General features: G+C 46.8%; 1 protein-coding gene across 1 annotated transcript in view; it reads right to left on the reverse strand.

Annotated features, from left to right (window-relative positions):
• Positions 1-25,815, reverse strand: part of LOC125459695 (disintegrin and metalloproteinase domain-containing protein 12) — a 232,074-nt gene that overhangs the window by 93,614 nt on the left and 112,645 nt on the right. The window contains exons 11-12 of the mRNA XM_059651683.1: positions 21,927-22,072; positions 12,678-12,855 (exon numbers count right to left, since the gene is read on the reverse strand). Of these exons, the coding sequence (XP_059507666.1) occupies positions 12,678-12,855; positions 21,927-22,072 (324 nt within the window). The remainder of the gene's footprint in view (positions 1-12,677; positions 12,856-21,926; positions 22,073-25,815) is intronic.

Below are 25,815 nucleotides of genomic sequence, written 5' to 3' on the forward strand. Positions count from 1 at the left end.
TGGCATCATCTGAAGATAGAAACACAGTTCATGTTTGCGTCCCATGTGATTTCTTCAGAGCACAATCCTTCAGAAATGGATCACGCTGACTCACTGCTGTTGAGTTAGAAATCACATGGCACTAAGTTATACACCAACAGGTTTATTTGAAAACACAAGCTTTCGGAGCCTCAGTTCTTCTTCAGGAGTTGGTGAGAGAGGTAACATCAGGCCAAAAATGTATACATGAAAGTTCAAAGTTCACACTCGTGATGAAGATGTACTAAACAGACCTAATATGCTCTTAAATTTTTAAACAGTTAGAAGGTTCTAATTGATTAATATGCATACATAAATCCCTGAATTCATTTTAAGTCATGATCCTGAGGGAACATGTGACATTTCAGAACAGATAATGCATGTGTGAGATCTTGATTAAAATTTGTTTGTGTCTTAGTTTGGAGTCTATTTCTAAGGTAGGAATCCATAAAATGCCACATTGACTGACTATCTGTAGGTTGTATGCTTTTTGAACAAAATAGAACGTATCTGCAAATACAAATTCCCACCATAGATTAATATGTGTGTGTGGATGTGGGTGTGTGTGAGTGAGGGGAGGGGGAGAATATGCTGTGTGTGAATGAAGTGGGGGAGGGAAGGGTGTGTGTGAGTGAGGAGGGAGAGAGAGTATGGTGTGTGTCAGGGTTTGGTGAAGAGAGACTGTGGTGTGTGTGGAGAGGAGAGAGAGAGTGTGTGTGTGTGACCTGTAGCATGACATGAACCCAAGACATTTTTCCATCCCCACCCCTGTCTGCTTTCCGGAGAGACCACTCTCTCCGTGACTCCCTTGTTCGCTCCACACTGCCCTCCAACCCCACCACACCCGGCACCTTCCCCTGCAACCGCAGGAAGTGCTACACTTGCTCCCACACCTCCTCCCTCACCCCTATCCCAGGCCCCAAGATGACTTTCCACATTAAGCAGAGGTTCACCTGCACATCTGCCAATGTGGTATACTGCATCCGCTGTAACCGATGTGGCTACCTCTACATTGGGGAAACCAAGCGGAGGCTTGGGGACCGCTTTGTAGAACACCTCCGCTCGGTTCGCAATAAACAACTGCACCTCCCAGTCGCAAACCATTTCCACTCCCCCTCCCTTTCTTTAGATGACATGTCCATCATGGGCCTCCTGCAGTGCCACAATGATGCCACCCGAAGGTTGCAGGAACAGCAACTCATATTCCGATTGGGAACCCTGCAGCCCAATGGTATCAATGTGGACTTCACCAGTTTCAAAATCTCCCCTTCCCCCACCGCATCCCAAAACCAGCCCAGTTCGTCCCCTCCCCCCACTGCACCACACAACCAGCCCAGCTCTTCCCCTCCACCCACTGCAACCCAAAACCAGTCCAACCTGTCTCTGCCTCCCTAACCTGTTCTTCCTCTCACCCATCCCTTCCTCCCACCCCAAGCCGCACCTCCACCTCCTACCTACTAACCTCATCCCACCTCCTTGACCTGTCCGTCTTCCCTGGACTGACCTATCCCCTCCCTGCCTCCCCACCTATACTCTCCTCTCCACCTATCTTCTTTTCTCTCCATCTTCGGTCCGCCTCCCCCTCTCTCCCTATTTATTCCAGAACCCTCACGCCATCCCCCTCTCTGATGAAGGGTCTAGGCCCGAAACGTCAGCTTTTGTGCTCCTGAGATGCTGCTGGGCCTGCTGTGTTCATCCAGCCTCACATTTCATTATCAGGAACCCAAAATCCTGGTTGAAACTATGTTCATGTGTACCAAACCTGGCTATCAGCCTCTGCTCGGCAACTCTGTGTTGTTGTGTATCCCGAAGTCTGCCTGAAGATCTGAGTCTGAATGTCCTTGATCACTGAAGTGTTTCCCCACTGGGAGAAAACATTTCTGACTGGTGATTGTTGCGCTGTGTCCATTCATTCGTTGTCGTAGCTTCTGCATAGTTTCACCAATATACTATGCCTTGAGGCATCCTTGCCTGCAGTATGAGAGAGACAACACTGGCCGAGTCACCTCAGTATCTGCCATGCACATGGTGGGTGGTGGTCCCCTGTGTGACGCTAGTGTCCATGACGAAAGTCTGACATGTCTTGCAGAGGTTACCATGACAGGATTTTATAGTGTGATTTTGTGCTGAAGGCTGGGTAGTTTGCTCCGAATAATGGTCTGTTTAATGTTTGGCAGTTGTTTGAAGGCGAGAATTGGAGGCATTGGGAAGATTTTGGTAAGGTGCTCATCATCATTGATAATGTGTTGAAGTCTGTGGTCAGAGGTACAAGTCCCATTCCTGGATTGAACCACAAATTGTGATTGATCTTCTAGTCAGGTATTAATGCATGTTGCATGTTTCAATGTGCTTTCTTTATTCTTTCATGAGATGTGGGCATGGGCCAGCAATTATTGTCTATCCCTTAGCTGCCCTTGAGAAGGGTTTGGTGAACTTACATCTTGAACTGCCACAGTCCTTTTAGCAGAGGTTGATCAAAAATACCCTTAGGGAGGGAATTCCAGGATTTTGATCCAGTGACAGTGAAAGAGTGGTGATATATTTCAGGATGGTGATTGGCCTGGGGGGAAACTTGAAGGGTCTTCCCATGAATCTGCTGTGCTTGACATTCTAGATGGTTCATAGAATCATATTTCTACAGTATGGAATCAGGCCTTCGGCCTAACAAGTCCACATCGACCCTCAGACCATCCCACCCTAACTCTATAACCCACCTAATCTACACATCCCTGAACACTATGGGCAATTTAACATAGCCAATTCACCTTGTTGGACATTGTTGGACTGTGGGAGGAAATCAGAGCACCCAGAGGAAACCCACACAAACACAGGGAGAATGTGCAAACTCCACACAGTCGCCTGAGGGTAGAATCAAACTTGGGTCCCCGGTGCTGTGAGGCAGCAGTGCTAACCCCTGAGCCACTGTGCTGCCTTAATATCATTGTGCGTTTTTAAAAGGTTCTATCTAAATAGTCTTGGCCAATTTCTGCAGTGCATCCGTAGACAGTGTGCAGTGTTGCCATTCGTATTCGATGTTGGGGAGAATGGATGTTTGTGGATGTGGTGCCAGCCAAATGGGTTTCTTTGGCCTGGATGGTGTGAAGCTTCTTGATTATTGTTGGAGCAGCATCCATCTAGGCCAGAAGGGAGTATTGCATCACAATCCTTACTTGTGCCTGTTTGATGGTGTCGTGGCTTTGGGGAAACTGGAAATATGTGTCTATCCATAAGATTTCAAGCCTCTGACCAGTCCTTATGGCCACTATGTTTAAATGGCTGGCCCAGTTCAGGTTCTGGTCATCGGTAGCCCTCATGATGTTGATAGTGGGGAATTCAACAGTAGTAACAGCATTGAATGTCAAGAGTCAGTCACTAGATTGTATTTTTTTAATTGGTCATGCCTCACATTTGTGTTGTGGGAATGTTACTTGCCACTTGCCAGCTCAAGTCTGGATGTTGTCAACAAAGTGTGGAGCTCGAGGAACACAGCAGGTCAGGCAGCATCAGAGAAGCAGGAAAGTTGACGTATCTTGATGGGACCCTTCATCACAACCCTTCCTGTTCCACTGATGCTGCCTGACCTGCTGTGTTCCCCCAGCTCCACACTGTGCTGACTCTGACTCCAGCATCTGCAGTCCTTGCTATCTCCAAGCCTGGATGTTGCCCGGATCTTGTTGCCTTTGAACATGGCCTGCTACAATATCTGAGGAGTCACAAATGGTGCTGAATATTGTGCAATCATTGGTGAAAATCCCCACTTCTGAGCTAATGATGGAGGGAAGGTCATTGATGAAGCAGAAGGTTACCCTGAGCAACTGCTCTAGATATGATCTGGAGCTGAGATGGCTGACCTCCAACAACCACAATCAACTTCCTCTACTGCAGTTATGATTCCAACAAGTAAAGAGTTTTCCCCCGATACCCATTGATTCCGGTTTTGCTAGGGCTCCTTGATGCCATGCTCAGTGAAATGCAGTATTGATGTCAAGGCCTGTCACTCTCACCTCACCACTGGAATTCTTCTGTCCATGTTTGAATGAAGGCTGTAATGAGATCAGGAGCCGCATGGCCCTGGTGGAACCCAAGCTGGGCATCACTGAGAAGCTCCTACTTGTTAGCACTGTTGATGAGGTGACAGTGGTGAGATTGATGTGACTGGGCCTGTAATCATGAGAGTTTAGAAGAATGAAAGGGGATATGAAGGAAGGGTCACCAAACCTGAAATGTTAACTCTGTTTTTTCCTTCACAGATGCTGCCAGACCTGTTGAGCTTTTCCACTACCTCTGTCTTTGTTCCAGAATATTTTCCCTGTTTGGGGAGTTCAGAACCAGAGGTTGCAATCTTCAGGTACAGGATAGACCAATTAGATAGGGATAAGCTTCTTCACTCAAAGAATAGTGAACTTTTGGAATTCTGTACCAGAACACACTACCACACGTTCTATCTTAGCACTGGGACTGCAACGGCTCAAGAAGACAGCTCACCAACACCTTCCTCAGGGCAGCTAGAACGGACAATAAATACTGGCCAGCCAGTGACGCCCACATCCCACAAATGAATAAAAAATAGCAGGTGGAACACAAGTGCCTACAGATTTTCAAGAAAGAGATAAATAATTTTTAGATTTTAAAGGCGTCAAGGGGTATGGAAAGAAAGTGGAATATAACAGTGACATAGGGGCTCAGTCATTATTTAATGTCCAAATGGTCTACTTCTGCTGCTAGATTTTGACGACAGCTTCCACCATTATCCTCAAGATAGAAAGTAGAAGAAGGGACAATAGTTGATTTTGTTGGATTTGTCCTGTTTTTTGCATAGAGTGCACCAGGGCAGTTTTCACATTTTCATCTTGATTGTTGTGAGTTAGCTATACTAAAACAGCTCGGCTAGGGGCATGGCAAATTTTGGGGCACAGAACATAGAACAATACAGCGCAGAAAGTATCTTCAGGTCTATTTTCAGAATATCATCAAGGTCAATAGATTTTCTTTTTAATTCCAGAGCCTTCAGCTGTTTCTTGATATTACTTGGAACAAATTGTCTGAAATGATGCTAGGGAGTTCTGTTGATGACTGAGATGGATCATTCACTCAGCACTTCTATCAGAACATTGTTGCAATGCTTCAGACTTGTCTGATGTTGAATGCTCCAATCAATGAATAATGGGATAATTATGAATCCTTGACCTCAAATGGATTTTTTAATGGTCCAGCACCCCTCACAACTGGGTGTGACAGGACTGCAGAGCTGTGATCAGAATTTGTGGTTAACTGTGTCTGTCATTTAAGATAATAAAGTGTGAAGCTGGATGAACACAGCAGGCCAAGCAGCATCTCAGGAGCACAAAAGCTGACGTTTCGGGCCTGAAGGGTTTCGGCCCGAAACGTCAGCTTTTGTGCTCCTGAGATGCTGCTTGGCCTGCTGTGTTCATCCAGCTTCACACTTTATTATCTTGGATTCTCCAGCATCTGCAGTTCCCATTATCACTGTGTCTGTCATTTTGTCATTGTCACACCAGGGAGATGATAGTGTAATGGGAATATCACTGGGCGAGTAATCTAGAACCTCACGAGTATTCTGTGAGCATGAGTTTGAATCTTAGCATGGGAAGATGATGAAATCTGAGTTGAATGTTTCAAACAAATATGTTTAAATACCATATAAAATCTGAAAGAACTGTGGATACTGTAAACCATGAACAAAAGCAAAGTTGCTAGAAAAGTTCAGCAGGTCTGGCAACATCTGTGAAGGAAAAAATCAGAGCTAACGTTTCGGGTCCGGTGACCCTATCTCAGAACTGATGGTGCCTGTAGAAACGTCAGTTTATATGCAGAAAAAAGGGAGGGGGATGGCGTAGGGAATAAATGATAGGATAGAGCCAAAAAAAGAGAGAAGAGCAGTTGGACAGACAAAGAGTTGATAATGATCAGGCTGGGTGGGTGAATCGTTGTTAATGGGGTCCGTTAGTAACTAACAACAGGGGATGTTTAATGGCAGGCTATGTGGTAACAAGGCCTGGTGTGTGGGGTGGGGGACTGGGACATGGGAGAGTTTAGGTCCTAAAATTATTGAACTCGATATTTAGTCCAGACGGCTGCAGGGTTCCCAAGCCAAAAATGAGGTGTTGTTCTTCCAGCCTGTGTTGAACTTTGCTGAAACACTGCAGCAAACCAGAGACAGAGATGTTGGTCAGGGAACAGGGTGGTGTGTTAAAGTGGCATGCAACAGGTAGTTCAGGCCCTTGCTTGGGAGCAGAATGTAGATGTTCTATGAAGCGGTCACCCAGTCTATGCTTTGCTTCCCCAAGTCAAAGAGACCGCATAGTGAGTAGCGAATGCAGTAGATTAGTTTCAGAGAAGTGCAAGTGAAGTGTTGCTTCACCTGGAAGGTATGTTTGGGCCCTTGGATACTGGGGAGGAGGAGGTAAATGGGAAGGTGTTGTACCTTTGCCGGTTACAGGGTAAGGTGTTGTAGGGCTGTGGGAGGGTACTGGGGTTGAAGGAAGTGTGGACCAGGGTATCCCAGAGGGAACAATCCCTGCGAAAGGCAGACAAGAGAGGGAAAGGGAATATGTGTCTGATGGTAGTATCTTACTGAAGGTGGCGGAAATGGCGTCTGATGATCTGGATGTGGTTAGTAAGGGGAGGATGTGCCGAAAAACCTGTTAGAATTCTTTGAAGAGGTAACAAGTGGCTTAGACCAGGGAAACCCAGTAGATGATATCTTTCTTGACTTCCAAAAGGTCTTTGATAAGGTGCCTCACAGGAGGTTGCTGAGTAAGGTGAGCGCCCATGGTGTTCGAGGTGAGCTACTGGCATGGATTGAGGATTGGCTGTCTGACAGAAGGCAGAGAGTTGGTATAAAAGGCTCTGTTTTGGAATGGCAACTGGTGACAAGTGGTGTCCCGCAGGGTTCAGTGTTGGGGCCGCAGCTGTTCACCTTATATATTAATGATCTGGATGAAGGGACTGGGGGCATTCTGGCGAAGTTTGCCGATGATACGAAGAGAGTTGAACAGGCAGGTAGTACTGAGGAGGTGGGGAGGCTGCAGAAAGATTGAGACAGTTTAGGAGAGTGGTCCAGGAGATGGCTGATGAAATTCAACGTGAGCAAATGCAAGGCTTTGCACTTTGGAAAAAAGAATACAGGCATGGACTATTTTCTAAAACGGTGAGAAAAATTCATAAAGCTGAAGTACAAAGGGAGCTGGGAGTGCTAGTCCAGGACTCATCTAAAAGTTAACTTGCAGGTAGAGTCCGTGATTAAGAAAGCGAATATAATGTTGTCATTTATCTCAAGAGGGTTGGAATATAAAAGCAGTGATGTGCTTCTGAGGCTTTATAAAGCTCTAGTTAGGCCCTATTTAGAGTACTGTGTCCAACTTTGGCCCCCACACCTCAGGAAGGACATCTGGCACTGGAGCGTGTTGAGTGGAGATTCACATGGATGATCCCTGGAATGGTAGGCCTAACATATGATGAACGGCTGAGGATCCTGGGATTGTATTCATTAGAGTTTAGAAGGTTGAGGGGAGATCTAATCGAAACTTACAAGATAATGTGTGGCTTAGAAAGGGTGGACGCTGGGAAGTTGTTTCCGTTAGGCAGGGAGACTAGGACCCGTGGGCACAGCCTTAAAATTAGAGGGGGTAAATTTAGAACGGAAATGAGGAGACATTTCTTCAGCCAGAGAGTGGTGGGCCTGTGGAATTCATTGCCACGGAGTGCAGTGGAGGTCGGGACATTAAATGCCTTCAAGGCAGAGATCGATAAATTCTTGATCTCACAAGGAATTAAGGGCTATGTGGAGAGTGCAGGGCAGTGGAGTTGAATTGCCCATCAGACATTATTAAATGGTGGTGTGGACTCGATGGGCCGAATGGCCTTACTTCCACTCCTATGTCTTATGTTCTTATGGTCTTATGGATGCTGGTGGGGTGGTAGGTAAGGACATGGGGAACCCTATCTCTGCTGCGGGAGGGAAGAGAAGGGGTGAAGGCAGAAGTGAGGGAGATGGGTCAAACTTAGTTGAGGACCCTGACAACAAAGGTGCTGGGGAATCCTCAGTTGAGGAAGAAGGTGCCCATTGCGGAGGCACCCTTTTCGAAGTTGGCCTCATCTGAACATGTATGACAGAGATGGAGGAACTGAGAGAATGGGATGGAGTCTTTCCAGGACTCCATCTTTACAGGGGTGTGAGGATGTCTTGTCCAGGTAGGTGTGGAAGTCAATGGGTTTGTAGTGGATATTAATGACTTGTCTATCCCCAGAAATAGAAACAAAAATGTAGAGGAAGGGAAGGGAGAACTCAGAGATAGACAAAACGAAAGTAAGGGCAGGGTGGAAATTGGAGGCGAAATTGATGAATTTTTTCCAATTCCAGACGAGAGAGGGAAACAGCACTGATGATATCATCAAGGTATTGGAGAAAGAGTTGTGGGTGTGTGTGTGTTTGTTCCTTAATTGTCACTGGTTCAAAATCCTGGAAATCCCTTCTGCGTATCCGAAACCCTAAAGATTGCAGCATTCAAGATTGGAGGTCTCAAACATCTTCATATCGATTCAGGATTTGCAAATGCTGGCCTAGCCACTCGATCCCACATCCCATAAGTACATTTAAAAAACAATCCTTGATGAACACTCTTGCATTTCGCAATAGCAATGCTAAGAAATAATTGAAGATAATCAGTCAAGTTCAGAACTTAACACGTGGACAAGGTGATGGCCTCGTTGTATTATCGTGGCACTGTTAATCCAGAGACTCAGAAAATGTTCTGGGGACCTTAGTTCAAATCCCGCCATGGCAGATAGTGGAATTTGAATTCAAGAAATACCTGGAATTAAGAGTCTAATGATGACCATGAACCCGTTGTGGATTGTCGGGAAAAACTCATCTGGTTCACTAATGTCCTTTAGGGCAGGAAACTGCCATCCTTACCTGGTCTGGCCTATATGTGACCCCTTACCCACAGCAATGTGGTTACCTCTGGGCAATTAGGGAAGGGCAATAAATACTGCTTGGCTTATAACACCCTCATCCCATGAATGATTAAAGGAAAAAAGATCATATGTAGGGGCTAACTTTCTGAAAACAAAACAATTATATTCAAGCTTTGGCTCCTTTTTGAATTGGCTGGAATTTCCCTATTATTTTCTCCATGGCAACATCTCAACCGATCACTATCAGTTTGCCAACCCATTAGCATCCTTTTACTGCTTCAGGATAAGTTGTTGTGATTGTTTGAAATTTGGTGTTCTTGTCTAATAGATGCAAAATAAATGAATTTTGAAACTTTGCAGTTAGATTCAAGGTTTGTACTGAGAATGAGAGAATTCTGCTTGTTAAATGAATATATGTTCCTCATCCAGCATCACTAAAGCAAAGACTTGAATGTTATAGATTATAGAACATTACAGCACAGTACAGGCCCCTCGGCCCTCGATGTTGTGCCGACCTGTCATACCAATCTCAAGCCCATCTAACCTACACTATTCCATGTACGTCCATATGCTTATCCAATGACGACTTAAATGTACCTAAAGTTGGCGAATCTACTACCGTTGCAGGCAAAGTGTTCCATTCCCTTACTACTCTCTGAGTAAAGAAACTACCTCTGACATCTGTCCTATATCTTTCACCCCTCAATTAAAGCTATGCCCCCTCGTGCTCGCTGTCACCATCCTAGGAAAAAGGCTCTCCCTATCCACCCTATCTAACCCTGTGATTATTTTATATGTTTCAATTAAGTCACCTCTCAACCTTCTTCTCTCCAATGAAAACAGCCTCAAGTCCCTCAGCCTTTCTTCGTAAGACCTTCCCTCCATACCAGGCAACATCCTAGTAAATCTCCTCTGCACCCTTTCCAAAGCTTCCACATCCTTCTTATAAAGCGGTGACCAGAACTGTACACAATACTCCAAGTGCGGCCGCACCAGAGTTTTGTACACCTTCACCATAACCTCTTGGTTCCGGAACTCGATCCCTCTATTAATAAAAGCTAAAACACTGTATGCCTTCTTAACAGCCCTGTCAACCTGGGTGGCAACTTTCAAGGATCTGTGTGCATGGACACCGAGATCTCTCTGCTCATCTACACTGCTAAGAATCTTACCATTAGCCCTGTACTTTGCTTTCAGGTTACTCCTACTATAACACTTCAAGTTCTCAGTCTTGTACTTCTGAAGGTTCTGAGGTTTCCTGCATCAAATCCCCACCCAGATAGTGCTTTCTAGATTCCCACCATTCTCCGAGTGAGAACATTTTTGCTGAAGTCTCCTAAACCTGCTGCGTTTCTCTTTAAAATTATATCTCCTTATTATTGAACCAACAACTAAGGGAAACAGCTGCTTTCTTTGCGCAGCCTGCCCCCCACCTAAGTCCTTAATAATCTTATACAACTCGATAAGATTTCCCCTCAAAGTTTTTTGCTCTGAAGAAACCAACCTGAGCTTCATAGCTAAGATGCTTCAACTTAAGCAACATCCTCGTGAATCTCCTCTGCATCCCATCCAGTGCTGTCACATCCTTCTGATAGTGTGGTGACTAGAACTGAACACAATACTCCAGCTGTAGCATAACCAAAATTCTGTACAGCTCCAATATGAACTGATAGAGGCAAGCATCCCACATGCCTTTTTGATTAACCTATTAATTTGTCCTGTCACCTTCAGAGATCTGTAGACAAGCACCCAAGATGTTATGAGCTTCCGAGCTACCTGCCATCCAATCAGTAACTCCCTTGCCTTCCTACTTCGTCCAGAGTGTATCATCTCACATTTATCAGGGTTGAATTCTATCTGGCACTGATCTGCTCATTTGACCAATGTGTTTATTTCCTCCTGGAACCCAACACTTTCCGACTCATTGTCAGCAGTCACTTGACACCAGGCTATAGTCCAATATATTTATTTGAAATCACAAGCTTTCAGAGTGCTGTACCTTCACCTGACGAAGAAGCAGCGCTTCAAAAGCTTGTGATTTCAAATAAACTTGTTGGACTATAACCTGGTGTTGTGTGACTTCTGAATTTGTCTATCCCAGTTTTAACACTGGCATCTCCACATATGGTTCCTCATTGTAAACCAACCAGTCAATTTTTGTGTCAGAGATAATGGGAGCTGCAGGTGCTGGGGAATCTGAGATAACAAAGTGTGGAGCTGGATAAACACAGTAGACCAAGCAGCATCTCAGGAGCACTAAAGCTGATGTTTTGGGCCTAGATCTTTGTGTCATACGTAAACTTACTTATAGAGCTATAGAGTCACACAGCATGGAATCAGACCCTTCGGCTCAATTAGCCCATGCCAGCCATGTTCTTAAATTAAATCTCTTCCTGTATTTGCCCTTATCCCTCCAAACCTTTCCTATTCATGTATTTCTCCAAATGCCTTAAATGTTGTAACTGTACCCGCATCCAGCACTTCCTCTGACAGTTCATTCCATACACTAACCACTTTACATAGAACAATGCAGAGGAAAACAGACCCTTCGGCCTTCGATGTTGTGCCGACCTGTGAACTAATCTAAGCCCCCCCCCCACACTATCCCATTATCATCCATATGCTTATCCAAGGACTGTTTAAATGTCCCTAACGTGGCTGAGTTAACTACATTGGCAGGCAGCGCGTTCCACGCCCTTACCACTCTCTGAGTAAAGAACCTGCCTCTGACATCTGTCTTAAATCTATCACCCCACAATTTGTAGCTTTATGTGTAAAAAAGTTGCCCCTCATGTTCTTTTTAAATCTTCACCTCTCACCTTAAAAATACACCTCCTGATCTTGAACTCCCTCACCTTGGGGGAATAAAACTTTGCTGTTCATCATAACTATTGTGCTTCATGATTTTATACACCTCTATAAGGTCGCTCCTTAACCTCCAATGACCCCAGTGAAAAAGTCCCAGTGTATCTGGCCTGTTTTGGTAACTCAATCCTTCCATTCATGGCAACGTCCTGATAAATCTTTTATGAACCATCTCCAGTTTAACAATACTCATCTATATCATTTATGAATATCATAAACAACAAGGGACCCAGCACTGGTTTCTGTGGTACATCACTGCACACCAGGCTCCAGTCATACAAACAGCCTTCTACCACCACTTTGTATCCTGTCACTGAGCCAATTTTGGATCTAACTTGCCAAATTACCCTGTATCTCATGAGTTATGCAGTTTTATTTTCACAGTTCTCCCATTTGGGAACTTGTCAAAGGCCTTACTGACGTCAATGTAAACTGCATCAACACCCCTACCTTCTTTGATACTCTTGGTCACCTCCTTGTAAAGTTCACTTAGATTTGTTTGGCATAAACTCCCCGTGATAAAGCCATACTAACGATAAACTTTGCTTCTCTAATTGGAAATGAATCTTCTCTGATTTGATCTGATCTTTCTCACATCATTATTATTTGCAGAATAATTTAGATAGTTCCTATTTACATAAAAGCCATGAGATGAACAGTTTTTTTCGAGCCTTGGACTTGTGTTAAGACAAAAAATTTTGTCAAAACTAAATCAACACGTTCCAGTTGCAGTTTGAAATTCAACTTGGAACCAATTCTACATTTACACAAAGCCTCTATTCTATGGAGTAAAATCTGTTTTGTAAGGTCCCACTGTGAAGCCGTATGACCAGACTCCTCTGTTTTCTCCTTACCACAGGTCTGCCGCAGTCACATTCCTCGCCTTTCTCTAAGAAAAAGTTGCCACACTCACGGCCTGCAACCAGCTGGTCAAGATTTGGTGGGTTGTACAGACACATCCCGAGGCCACGGCTGATGCTGTTCACCAGGTCCTGCCGGCTGCAACTGCTGAAAACTGTTGGCAGAACTAAACTGAAGACAAAAATGCACAAGAGTGTCAAAGAGACACAAAGAAAACATGAAAGCCAGAACAGACAAAATTACAGGTGGAGCAGTGTGCCTAGGTAAACTTGTTTTTAAAATATTCATTCATAGGATTTGGGTATTGTTAGCTGGTTTGGCCAGCATTTATACCCACCTATGATGACCCAGGGGGCAGTGGAGAATCAATTCTGTTTTGGTGGGCATTGAGCCACATGTCACATGCCAGGTAAAGACAGTAATTTTTCTTCTCTAAAGGTATTTGTGAACCAGATTGGGTTTTCCAACCATTGATGGCTTCAAGGTCACTGTTAGATTAACATTTATGTCAAGGTTATTATTCAGATTTCACCATCTATTAAAGCAGGATTCTATCTGATGTCCCTGGAACATCAACTGGAGTTCTGGATTGTTAGTATAGTGGCATTATCAAAATTCCACTGCCTCCCCATGATTACTTGAGGAAGTTAGATAAACAATGGATGAAGGGGAACAAGTGCCCTTAGTATTCTAGAAGCAGTTGATAAGGTGCCACATCAAAAGTTATTATGGAAAAGAGAGGCTGGTGATGTGAGGGGTAGCATATTGTCATAGTTAAGTCATTGTTTGGCTACCAGGAAACAGTGTCATCAGAAATAGGCCTTTTCTCGATTAGAAGATATAATTAATGGCTTGTTGCTGATCTTATTGATCAGTGCTGGCCTTCAACTCTTTATAGTCTATATAAATGATTTAGATGAAGGATGGGGACTATGGTTGCTAAATTGGCTGAGGAAATGTGAATGGATAAGAAAGTAAGTTGCGAAAAGGACCTAGGGAGGCTACAAAGAGATATAGAAAGAGCAGGTGAGTGCCCATTGTTCTGGTAAATTGAGTCATTTGTTTTGATCTGATTTATTGTTGACACATGTCCCTAAGTCGAGTGAAAAATTTTGTTTTGTGAGCAGTAAAGACAGATCATAGCAAACAAGGACATACAGATCATAGTGTGCTTAGACGGAGTGAGACTTACAAGGTTACAATTGCACAGCAGGTGCACAAAAGCATTGTCAACATTAGACTTGAAATTAGAGAGGTCCGTTCAGCAGTCTGATAACAGCAAGGAAGAGGCTGTTCTTCAACCTGTTGGTGCATGTGTTTTTGCCTGAAGAAACAGGTTGGAACAGAGTATTACTGGGATGAGAGGGTCATTTGATGACGTTGGCAGCATTTCTGCGGCCTCAGTAAGTGTAAATAGAGTCTATGATTGGAAGGTTGCTTTCCACGATGGCCTAGGCTGTACACACAACTGTCTCCGCCCACCACCAATGCCAGGCTACTCACAGCTGATGCCACTCCGCCCACCACCCCCTACAGCTAGCAACTCTGCAGTTAACACCAGCCTCGGGCTCTGCTGGGTTTTCACCATCCCCACAGACCTCCCCCTCACTGAGGACGAATGGTCAGTCCTCAGTGAAGGACTCACCTTCATCCCCCTCCACCCAAACATCAATGAATACTGCTCACACTTTGACATTGAACTGTTTTTCCGCTGCCTCTGTCTCTGCGCTTATTTCTTTAATTGCGAGTCTAACCCCATCTCTACAGACCACGTCTCCCACCTCCAACACACCCCACAGTCCTTGACACCACCCCAAGGCCTCCTACCCTCCCTTGATCTCTTTACCTCTTAACTGCTGTTGCAACATCGATTGCCTCAACCTCTCCACTCCTCTCACTCACTCCAACTTCTCCCCCTCAGAATGTGCAGCTCTCCGCTCTGTCCACTCCTACCCTAACCTCACTATAAAACCTGCGGACAAGGGAGGCACAGTTGTGGTATGGCGCACTGACCTCTACATCGCTGAGGCCAGGCACCAACTTTCTGTCACCTCCTCCTACTGCCCCTTTGATCATAATCCCACCCCTGATCACCAAAACATCATCTCCCAGACCAACCATTACCTCATCACCAGGTGACCTCCATCCACAGCTTCCAACCTCATTGTTCCTCAACCCTGTACTGCCCATTTCTATCTCCTTCCCAAAATCCACAAGCCCGATTGCCTGGGTTGTTCCATTGTCTCTGCCTGCTCCTGCCCCACCCAATTTATCTCCACTCATCTCGACTCTATTTTCTCCCCCCTCTCCAGGAACTCCCCACTTACATCTGGAACACCAACCACACCCTCCACCTCCTCCAAAACTTCTAATTCCCTGCCCCTCATCACCTCATCTTCACCATGGACATCCAGTCCCTGTACACATGCATGCCTCAAAGCCCTCCGCTTCTTCTTCGCCCACAGGCCGGACCAATCCCCATCCACCAACACCCTTATCCGCCTAACCAAACTCATCCTTACCCTTAACAACTTCTTCTTCAACTCCTCCCACATCCTACAGACGAAATGAGTGGCCCTGGGTACTTGCATGGACCCAAGCTATGTCTGCATCTTTGTAGGATATGTGGAACAGTCCCTCTTCTGCAGCTACAGTGGTACTATCCCCTACCTCTTCCTCCGTTATATCGATGACTGTATTGGTGCCACCTTGTGCTCCCACATGGAGCTCGAACAGTTCATCCACCTTACTAACACTTTCCACCCCAACCTTAAGTTCACTTGGACCACCTTTGATACCTGTGTCCTTTTTTGACCTTTCTGTCTCCATCTCTGGTAACCACCTGGGAACTGATATTTATTTCAAGCCCACTGACTTTCATAGCTACCTAGACTACACCTCTTCTCACCCACCTTCCTGCAAAGATGCAATGTCCTATTCCCAATTCCTCCACTGCATCTGCTCCCAAGATGAGGCGTTCCACTCCCAGACATCCCAGATGTCCTTGTTTTCTAAAGACTGCAACCACCGCCCCCCCCCCCCCCCCCCCCCCGACCACCACAGTGGTCGAAAATGCCCTCGACTGCATCTCTTGTGTTCCCAATACCTCAACCCTTCAAATTCTCCCCAGCCCCGGCCTCATCCCAAAACCAGTGCCCCCTCTCGCCCCCGCCTCCTTGCTTGTCCATCTTCTCTCCCACCTATCCATCCCTCCCTCCTCACTGACCAAACCTTATCCCAACTCCCTACCTACACTTACCTTTACTAGCTTCATCCCTGCCTCCCTGACCTGTCCATCTTCTCTCCACCTGTCTGCTCCACTATCCACCTTCTATCACCATCTCCCGCTCTCTATTTATTTCACAGCCACCTTCCCCTCGTCAGCCTTCCTGTTCCTCTGATGCTGCTTCGCCTGCTGTGTTCATCCAGCTTCACACCATGTTATCTCGGATTCTCCAGCATCGACAGTTCTTACTATGTGTGTCTGTAGTTAATTTCATATAAAATGATAAAATAGAAGTGAAATTGGCTATATTGAATGTAAGAATCAAAAAGAGGCATGTTTTCTCCATGATGAAAGACTGGTGAGATGTAAAATGCTAAATACTTGGGTTTTGTCATGTTTGAATTGCAAGGGGATGGTATCCAGGTTCAACAAGTAAATACGCATGATTTGATAGAGGTTTTCAAAATAATGAGCAGGCGGATAGAGCAGAGAGGGAGGAGTTTTAGCTGTTCACAGAAGAGAAAAACAAGAGCACATAGATTTCGAGTGATGTCAAAGGAAGCAAACGGGTATGAATGAAAATTTGAGCCCAGGCTTTTCAGTTCACATGGAGCGATACTACAAGGGCCTCTGAGCTTAAACATTATCTGTTGGTCTCATGAGACAAATGCCAGGTTATCTAGTAAGACTGTGGTGACTTTACCTTCTTTTACCCAATATTTGACAGTCCTAGAGGTTGAAGCAGCACTGAAAGAATGGCTTGTACTTCTAAGTCAAGATGCCGAGTAGCTTAGCAGGGAACGTGTAGGTGGTTGGTTTCCTATATATCTGTTGCGTATTTTCTTGTCCTTCTTGATGTTAGTAATCATGGGATTGGAAAATGCTGTCTGAGGAACCTTGGTGAATTTCTACAGTATATCTTGGAGATAATACACACTACTGCTATTCAGCATCAGTGATGGAGGGAGTGGATGTGGTGCCAGTTTAGTATGGCTTTTATGTCCTGGATTATGTCAAGTTTCTTGAGTGTTGTTGTTGGAGCTGCATTCGTCTCACTCCTTGCTTGAGCTTTGTAGTAGACTTTGCACAATTAAGAGGTGAGTTATCCACTGCTGCATGTCTAACCTCTGGCCAGCTGTTATAGCCATGGTATTCATATGGCTATTCCAGCTCAGTATCTGGTCAGTGATAATCCCTTGGATGTTGATGGTGGTGTTTCACTGATGGCAATGCCATTGAATATTAAGAGATGGTGGGTAAATTCTCTCAGGTGGAGATGATCATTGCCTGGCACTTGAGCGGCACAAATGTTACTTGCCATTTTACGTCCCAAGCCGCAATATTGTCCCAGGTGGACACGTGCACTTTTAAAGACACTTTCAGGATTTTTCTGATGACTGAGGGCAGACTAATGGAGCTGTAAACATCTGGGATAATAGAATGTGAGGCTGGATGAACACAGCAGGCCAAGCAGCATCTCAGGAGCACAAAAGCTGACGTTTCGGGCCTAGACCCTTCATCAGAGAGGGGGATGGGGTGAGGGTTTTGGAATAAATAAAGAGAGAGGGGGAGGCGGACCGAAGATGGAGAGAAAAGAAGATAGGTGGAGAGAGTATAGGTGGGGAGCTAGGGAGGGGATAGGTCAGTCCAGGGAAGACGGACAGGTCAAGGAGGTGGGATGAGGTTAGTAGGTAGATGGGGGTGTGGCTTGGAGTGGGAGGAAGGGATGGGTGAGAGGAAGAACAGGTTAGGGAGGCAGAAACGGGTTGGACTGGTTTTGGGATGCAGTGGGTGGAGGGGAAGAGCTGGGCTGGTTGTGTGGTGCAGTGGGGGGAGGGGACGAACTGGGCTGGTTTTGGTATGCGGTGGGGGAAGGGGAGATTTTGAAACTGGTGAAGTCCACATTGATACCATTAGGCGGCAGGGTTCACCGGCGGAATATGAGTTGCTGTTCCTGCAACCTTCGGGTGGCATCATTGTGGCACTGCAGGAGGCCCATGATGGACATGTCGTCTAAAGAATGGGAGGGGGAATGGAAATGGTTTGCGACTGGGAGGTGCAGTTGTTTGTTGCGAACTGAGCGGAGGTGTTCTGCAAAGCGGTCTCCAAGCCTCCGCTTGGTTTCCCCAATGTAGAGAAAGCCACACCGGGTACAGTGGATGCAGTATACCACATTGGCAGATGTGCAGGTGAACCTCTGCTCAATGTGGAATGTCATCTTGGGGCCTGGGATAGGGGTGAGGGAGGAGGTGTGGGGGCAAGTGTAGCATTTCCTGCGGTTGCAGGGGAAGGTGCCGGGTGTGGTGGGGTTGGAGGGCAGTGTGGAGCGAACAAGGGAGTCACAGAGAGAGTGGTCTCTCCGGAAGGCAGACAGGGGTGGGGATGGAAAAATGTCTTGGGTGGTGGGGTCGGATTGGAGATGGCGGAAGTGTCGGAGGATGATGCGTTGTATCCGGAGGTTGGTGGGGTGGTGTGTGAGAACGAGGGGGATCCTCTTTGGGCAGTTGTGGCAGGGGCGGGGTGTGAGGGATGTGTTGCGGGAAATGCGGGAGACGCGGTCAAGGGCGTTCTCGATCACTGTGGGGGGAAAGTTGCGGTCCTTGAAGAACTTGGACATCTGGGATGTGCGGGAGTGGAAGGTCTTATCGTGGGAGCAGATGCGGCGGAGGCGGAGGAATTGGGAATAGGGGATGGAATTTTTGCAGGAGGGTGGGTGGGAGGAGGTGTATTCTAGGTAGCTGTGGGAGTCTGTGGGCTTGAAATGGACATCAGTTACAAGCTGTTTGCCTGAGATGGAGACTGAGAGGTCCAGGAAGGTGAGGGATGTGCTGGAGATGGCCCAGGTGAACTTGTGGTTGGGGTGGAAGGTGTTGGTGAAGTGGATGAACTGTTCGAGCTCCTCTGGGGAGCAAGAGGCGGCGCCGATACAGTCATCAATATACCGGAGGAAGAGGTGGGGCTTGGGGCCTGTGTAGGTGCGGAAGAGGGACTGTTCCACGTAACCTACAAAGAGGCAGGCATAGCTGGGGCCCATGCGGGTGCCCATGGCCACCCCCTTAGTCTGTAGGAAGTGGGAGGAGTCAAAAGAGAAGTTGTTGAGGGTGAGGACGAGTTCGGCTAGGCGGATGAGAGTGTCGGTGGAGGGGGACTGGTCTGGCCTGCGGGACAGGAAGAAGCGGAGGGCCTTGAGGCCATCTGCATGCGGAATGCAGGTGTATAGGGACTGGACGTCCCCGGTGAAGATGAGGTGTTGGGGGCCAGGGAATTGGAAATCCTGGAGGAGGTGGAGGGCGTTGGTGGTGTCTCGGACGTAGGTGGGGAGTTTCTGGACCAAAGGTGGAGAAAATGGAGTCCAGATAGGTGGAGATGAGTTCGGTGGGGCAGGAGCAGGCTGAGATGATGGGTCGACCAGGGCAGGCAGGTTTGTGGATTTTGGGAAGGAGATAGAAACGGGCCGTGCGGGGTTGGGGAACAATGAGGTTGGAGACGGTGGGTGGGAGGTCCCCTGAGGTGATGAGGTCATGAATGGTGTTGGAGATGATGGTTTGGTGCTCGGGTTTGGGGTCATGATCGAGGGGGCGGTAGGAGGTGGTGTCGGAGAGTTGGCGTCTGGCCTCGGCGATGTAGAGGTCAGTGCGCCATACTACCACTGCGCCACCCTTGTCTGCGGGTTTGATGGTGAGGTTGGGGTTGGAGCGGAGGGCTGCCCGTTCTGCGGGGGAGAGGTTGGAGTGGGTGAGAGGGGTGGAGAGGTTGAGGCGGTTAATGTCTCGACGGCAGTTGGAGATGAAGAGGTCGAGGGAGGGTAGGAGGCCTGGGGGTGGTGTCCAGGAGGAGGACTTGTGTTGGAAGCGGGTGAAGGGGTCAGTGGAGAGACGGTTAGACTCCCGGTTGAAGAAGTCGGCATGGAGGCGAAGACGGCGGAAAAACTGCTCTATGTCCAATCGTGACTGGTATTCGTTGATGTGTGGTTGTAGGGGGACAAAGGTGAGCCCCTTGCTTAGGACTGACCGTTCGTACTCAGTCAGTGGGAGGTCTGGGGGGATGGTGAAGATGCGGCAGGGCTCAGTGTGGCTGTCTTTTCTGGGGCTGCAGGCTGTGGAGGTTGTGGGCGGAGCGATGAGGTCGTCGGCTGTGGGCGTGGGTCCGTCGGCTTCGGCTGTGGGCGGGGTTCCGTCGGCCCTGGGTGGGGTTGCGTCGGCGGTTGGAGGATCGGGGTGGGCGGCAGCAGCTGCGGTGAGGGTGGTGTGTGAGGCGTTGTACCTGGACGTGGAGGTGGTGACTGCAGCAGCGGCCCCGGAAGTGATGTGGCCGGCGGAGGCCGATGTGACGTCATCGGTGGGGTCTCCGGCCGTGTCCGCATGGTCAATGGCGGTGGGTGCATGGTGGGGGAGGGGCAGGGATAGACGCGGGGTTTGGGGAGGTGCAGGAATCCTCTGGTGGGTGGCAGGGGCCAGTGAGTTGGTTGTACTTACGATTTTTGGTGTCCAGTAAAGCTGAGTGGAACTGGGTGTTCAGTCTGTGGATCCTGCGGAGGATAAAAAACAGCAGAGGTCCTTTGCAGGTCTGGGAGAGGGAGGCTCTGAGCTGGGGCAGGCTGGATGGCAGTGCCTGGAGGTGCCGGCGCATGGCTGCAAGTGTCTGTTTCAGGACTCGCAGGGAGAAACGCTTCTGAAGGGTCTGAATATTCTGGGTGTAGATGTGGTCACGGTTGGGGCCGAATTGGGAAGGCTGAAACGTGGACTGTAGTCCCTAGGGGATGATCTGATTCCGTAGGCAGGTGCTGAGGAAGGTGATGTGGCTGTGGTACCTGGTTTGCTTCAGGACATGGTCGAGCAGTTTCAAGGCCGAAGAGATTACAAGAGAGTTGCAATGGGAGAGAGATTCCCTGAGGTTGGTCCGGAGGGAGGAGGGTAACTTCTTCAGGTTAGGCATCCCTGGACATTCCACATTGAGCAGAGGTTCACCTGCACATCTGCCAATGTGGTATACTGCATCCACTGTACCCGGTGTGGCACCCTCTACATTGGGGAAACCAAGCGGAGGCTTGCAGACCGCTTTGCAGAACACCTCCGCTCAGTTCGCAACAAACAACTGCACCTCCCAGCCGCAAACCATTTCCACCATCCCTCCCATTCTTTAGATGACATGTCCATCATGGGCCTCCTGCAGTGCCACAATGATGCCACCCGAAGGTTGCAGGAACAGCAACTCATATTCCGCCTGGGAACCCTGCAGCCTAATGGTATCAATGTGGACTTCACCAGTTTCAAAATCTCCCCTTCCCCAACTGCACCACACAACCAGCCCAGCTCCTCCCCTCCACGCACTGCATCCCAAAACCAGTCCAACCTGTCTCTGCCTCCCTAACCTGTTCTTCCTCTCACCCATCCCTTCCTCCCACCCCAAGCCGCACCCCCATCTACCTACTAACCTCATCCCACCTCCTTGACCTGTCCATCTTCCCTGGACTGACCTATCCCCTCCCTACCTCCCCACCTATACTCTCTCCACCTATTTTCTTTTCTCTCCATCTTCGGTCCGCCTCCCCCTCTCTCCTTATTTATTCCAGAACGCTCACCCCATCCCCCTCTCTGATGAAGGGTCTAGGCCCGAAATGTCAGCTTTTGTGCTCTTGAGATGCTGCTTGGCCTGCTGTGTTCATCCAGCCTCACATTTTATTATCTTGGATTCTCCAGCATTTGCAGTTCCCATTATCTCTGTAAACATCTGGGTTTTCTTTTCTGTTCTGTCCTTATTTACATCCTAATATATTTTCTGTGCTTCTAACCTCCTCTTATTTCTTCCTTCATGTTAATCCTTACTCCTAAATATGACAGTCGGGTTGAAATCACCCAAGGGGCTAAGCCCGAAACGTCAGCTTTCCTCAAGCTAAGATGCTGCTTTGCCTGTTGTGTTCATCCAGCTCCATACCTTGTTATTTCAGATTCTCCAGCATTTGCAGTTCCTATTATCTCTGATAGAGCTTTTCACAAAATTTGAATGTATTTCTTACCCCATTGCTGGTTCCATGATGCAGTAGCCGGCGACCCTGTCGGCACATTTACAATTCCGTGATGGATCATCATGTCTCATCCAAAAATTGTGTCCCATTTCATGTGCAACAGTTGAAGAAGCAACCAAGTGGCTGGGCCGGTTATCCTGAGAGGAAAGATGAAGAATGAATACTGTAAAGATTTTCTTAGCTTCAAGGAAAAGGCCCATAAAGTTGCCCAAAACATTATTAGCCTGAGGATTGGAATATTTTTAGAATTCTACAAATGAGGACCAATAAATTAAGCCGGGAAAATATAATGAGATTAAGCGAGTGAGAAATTTACAAAACAGATTGAAAATATGTAAAATGGAAGAGATGAGCAAAGTGGCCTTGGATAAAAGTGAGGAAAGGGGAATTTATAATGGGAAATAGAGGAAACAATAGAAATATTTTCTGTGTGTCATCATCGAGTTAAATTCTAAAATCGTATAATAAATAATGCAGAATCTAAGGAGTGGTGGAAACAAAGCACTTGCCTTTGCACCGTTGGGATTTGGACCCATCTTTAAAGTTGTGTTCAGTCAAAATTGAGTTCAGTCAACCTGCATCCACCTCTTGCCGCCCCACTACCTTTCCCCAGCCCCACCCATCCTCTTTCCTGCCTCCTTGACCTGGCATGACCAGTTCATCTTCTCTCCCACCTCTCTACCCCACCCATCCCACCGACCATTCCCCACCACTCCCTACCTGCACTCACCTATTACCATCTCATCTACCTTCCACAGCCCCACCCCTCCTCCCTCTATTTACTTTCCAGCTCCCTTCCCCCTCCCAAGTTTAGAAGAAGGGTCCCGATCCAAAATGTCAACTTTCCTGCTCCTCTAATGCTGCCTGACCTGCTGTGTTTCTCCAGGCCAACACTGTGTTCACAGTGAACAGTCTTCAGTCAATATGCTGTGTTTTGTATTTTTTGTGTTGCATGAAATCTCAGTGAACAATGTTACAACAAACCAAAGATCTGTTGGGTGCCATGCTACTCAATCAGGATTGCAATGCTTTTAAAAAGAAGAAGTTTTGTGTAAGAATGGAAATCTAACCTTCATATCAATACAAACAAGGGGACAATAGTATACTTGGCATCTTGAGTAACTGCTTGTGGTTATTTTCCAAGAGGTTTTAGACAAATTATTGACTTGGCAGAGATATCCAGACCACAATATAATAGGTATCAATACAGAGGATTGGGGAAAGAAGAAGAGTGAGAGAACAGGGGAAATAAGCTGTAACATCTTAGGAGACCCCAGAAACACTGATTATAACGAGGTCACTCAAGTGGACCTCGTAGAATATGAGTTCCCTGATTGTGGCTGTTAATCTGGTCCAATCAGTGAGCCCTGGCTGAAAGATATAAACAGGAGTGTCAGAGGTTCTAATCACTCTCAGGGCTGGCTCTGAGGAGACCAGGCCAGTGTCAGCTACTCTGCATATCTAAGTAAATAGTGACTTGGTAACAGGGCACCGGCCTCTGTGGAGTCATTTCATTGGCACCTGAAGAAACTTTTCTGGCATCATGTAATTATTTGAGAAGTTTGACTTGTTTGATCCTGCTGTTGAAGGTTGAACTCAGTTTGTGGAAAGAATGTGTTACTTTTTCCTGGCAGTTGACATTAGCAGGGCAGATGAAAAGCAATGACTCATTCTCCTGACAGGGAGTGGGTTGGCAGGTTTTTTTGGTTATTGGGTGCCAAATGTGTCCTGAGGCACTCGATACTAAAACTTTTGAAGAGTTACTGGACTTAGTTAAAGAATATTATGATCCTAAACCTCCTCTGTTTCAGAGATGGTTTTGCTTCGCTATTCGAGAACCAGAGAAATCCATGTCAGGATTTTTGATGAAGTTGAGATGACTGGAAGAGGCATGTGACTTTGGCTGGGATTGTATTCATTAGAGTTTAGAAGGTTGAGGGGAGATCTCATAGAAACTTACAAGATAATGTGTGGCTTAGAAAGGGTGGACACTGGAAGTTGTTTCCGTTAGGCGGGGAGACTAGGACCCGTGGACACAGCCTTAGAATTAGAGGGGGTCAATTTAGAATGGAAATGAGGAGACATTACTTCAGCCAGAGAGTGGTGGGCTTGTGGAATTCATTGCCATGGAGTGCAATGGAGGCCGGGACGTTGAATGACTTCAAGGCAGAGATCGATAAATTCTTGATCTCACAAGGAATTCAGGGCTACGGGGAGAGTGCGGGGAAGTTGAAAAGCCCATCAGCCATGATTAAATGGTGGAGTGGACTTGATGGGCCGAATGGCCTTACTTCCACTCCTATGTCTTATGGTCTATGCTCAGGGACTGTGTGGGATTAATGACACCTTCTAGCTGAAGCCCAACTGGACTTCAAACAGGCACTACAACTGGCTTTGTCATTAGAAAATGCAGCAAATAGAGCATTTATGTAACAGGGTCTGCTAGTGGAAGTCATCTAGCATTTGTCTGAAGGCAATTCAGTAGCCTCACTCAGGATGTACCCTAAACAGGGGGACTCCACGTCAGCCCATAGCAAAATCCCAAAACAAAGCCAACCCTCGGGCAAGCTGTTGTACTTTCTGCAATGTGGACTTGAGACAACAAGAGTCCCACTAGGCCGGAACTGAATAAGAGAACTAATAGGCCGGTATGCAGGAGAGTACACACCCTGGAAAGCCCACCTTCATCTGTTTTGGAATAGTTAAATTGCTTAACAACATCCAAATCAGAACTAATCAAAATGAATATCTGATTAAATTGTCACCCAGTTATAATGGAGGTTGATAACAATACAGCTGATTACAGTGATTGCAGAACCAGTCTTTAATAAAATTTGCTCTGGGCTGCAACCCAGAGATGCACAAGGTCCAGTTTGCACAAGACCTCAGCTCGAATGAGAGCCTATACTGGGTAGCCTTGACAGTTTAAAGGTACAAATTCCAGACTGTTATGCAAAACATCTGGTTTTGTTATCACTGAGTGCCATAAAAGCCTCTGGCCTGAGCCTGATGGGACAAAATTGGGGAAGAAAGATTCACCTTGATTGGCTCAACATTTTGTGATGAGAAAACAGCTGCCTGAGTGAGTCATAATTAAATGTCCAGAAATTTTTCGAAAGCTCTGGGAACTACCAAAGGAGCCAAGGCCACCTTGCATATTGACCAGAAAGCAATTGCATGATTCTGCAAGGATTGCCCATTGCTAAAAGTAGAGACAAGAATCAGGATGCTGGACCACAGTCAGATCAGTACAGTTTGTGGAAATGGCAGCACTGGTCATACCGATTGTGAAGCCCGACATCTGAGTTTGCATTTGTGGGAATTTTAAATAAATGGTAAACCACTTATCTCAGCTCGAGAAATACCTTGCATTGAGGACTTTTACAGAAAACTAGTGGCTGAGCTTCTTCATGATATGTCCATGTGTACCTGCAGTTGTGGTTAAATGAGAATACACATAAGTATGCTACATTTAACACCTATAATGGTTTATACCAATGCACATGACCGTCATTTGGGGGATTGAAGGCCCATGCTGTTTTCCAGTAGGTGATGGAGAACATGTCCATGTACACAGATCCTTGAAAGTTGCCACCCAGGTTGACAGGGCTGTTAAGAAGGCATACAGTGTTATAGCTTTTATTAATAGAGGGATCGAGTTCCGGAACCAAGAAGTTATGGTGAAGCTGTACAAAACTCTGGTGCGGCCGCACTTGGAGTATTGTGTGCAGTTCTGGTCACAGCATTATAAGAAGGATGTAGAAGCTTTGGAAAGGTTGCAGAGGAGATTTACTACGATGTTCCCTGGTATGGAGAGAAGGTCTTACGAGGACAGGCTGAGGGACTTGAGGCTGTTTTCATTAGAGAGAAGAAGGTTGAG

This window comes from Stegostoma tigrinum, chromosome 1 (assembly GCF_030684315.1).
Source record: "Stegostoma tigrinum isolate sSteTig4 chromosome 1, sSteTig4.hap1, whole genome shotgun sequence".
NCBI lineage: Eukaryota > Metazoa > Chordata > Chondrichthyes > Orectolobiformes > Stegostomatidae > Stegostoma > Stegostoma tigrinum.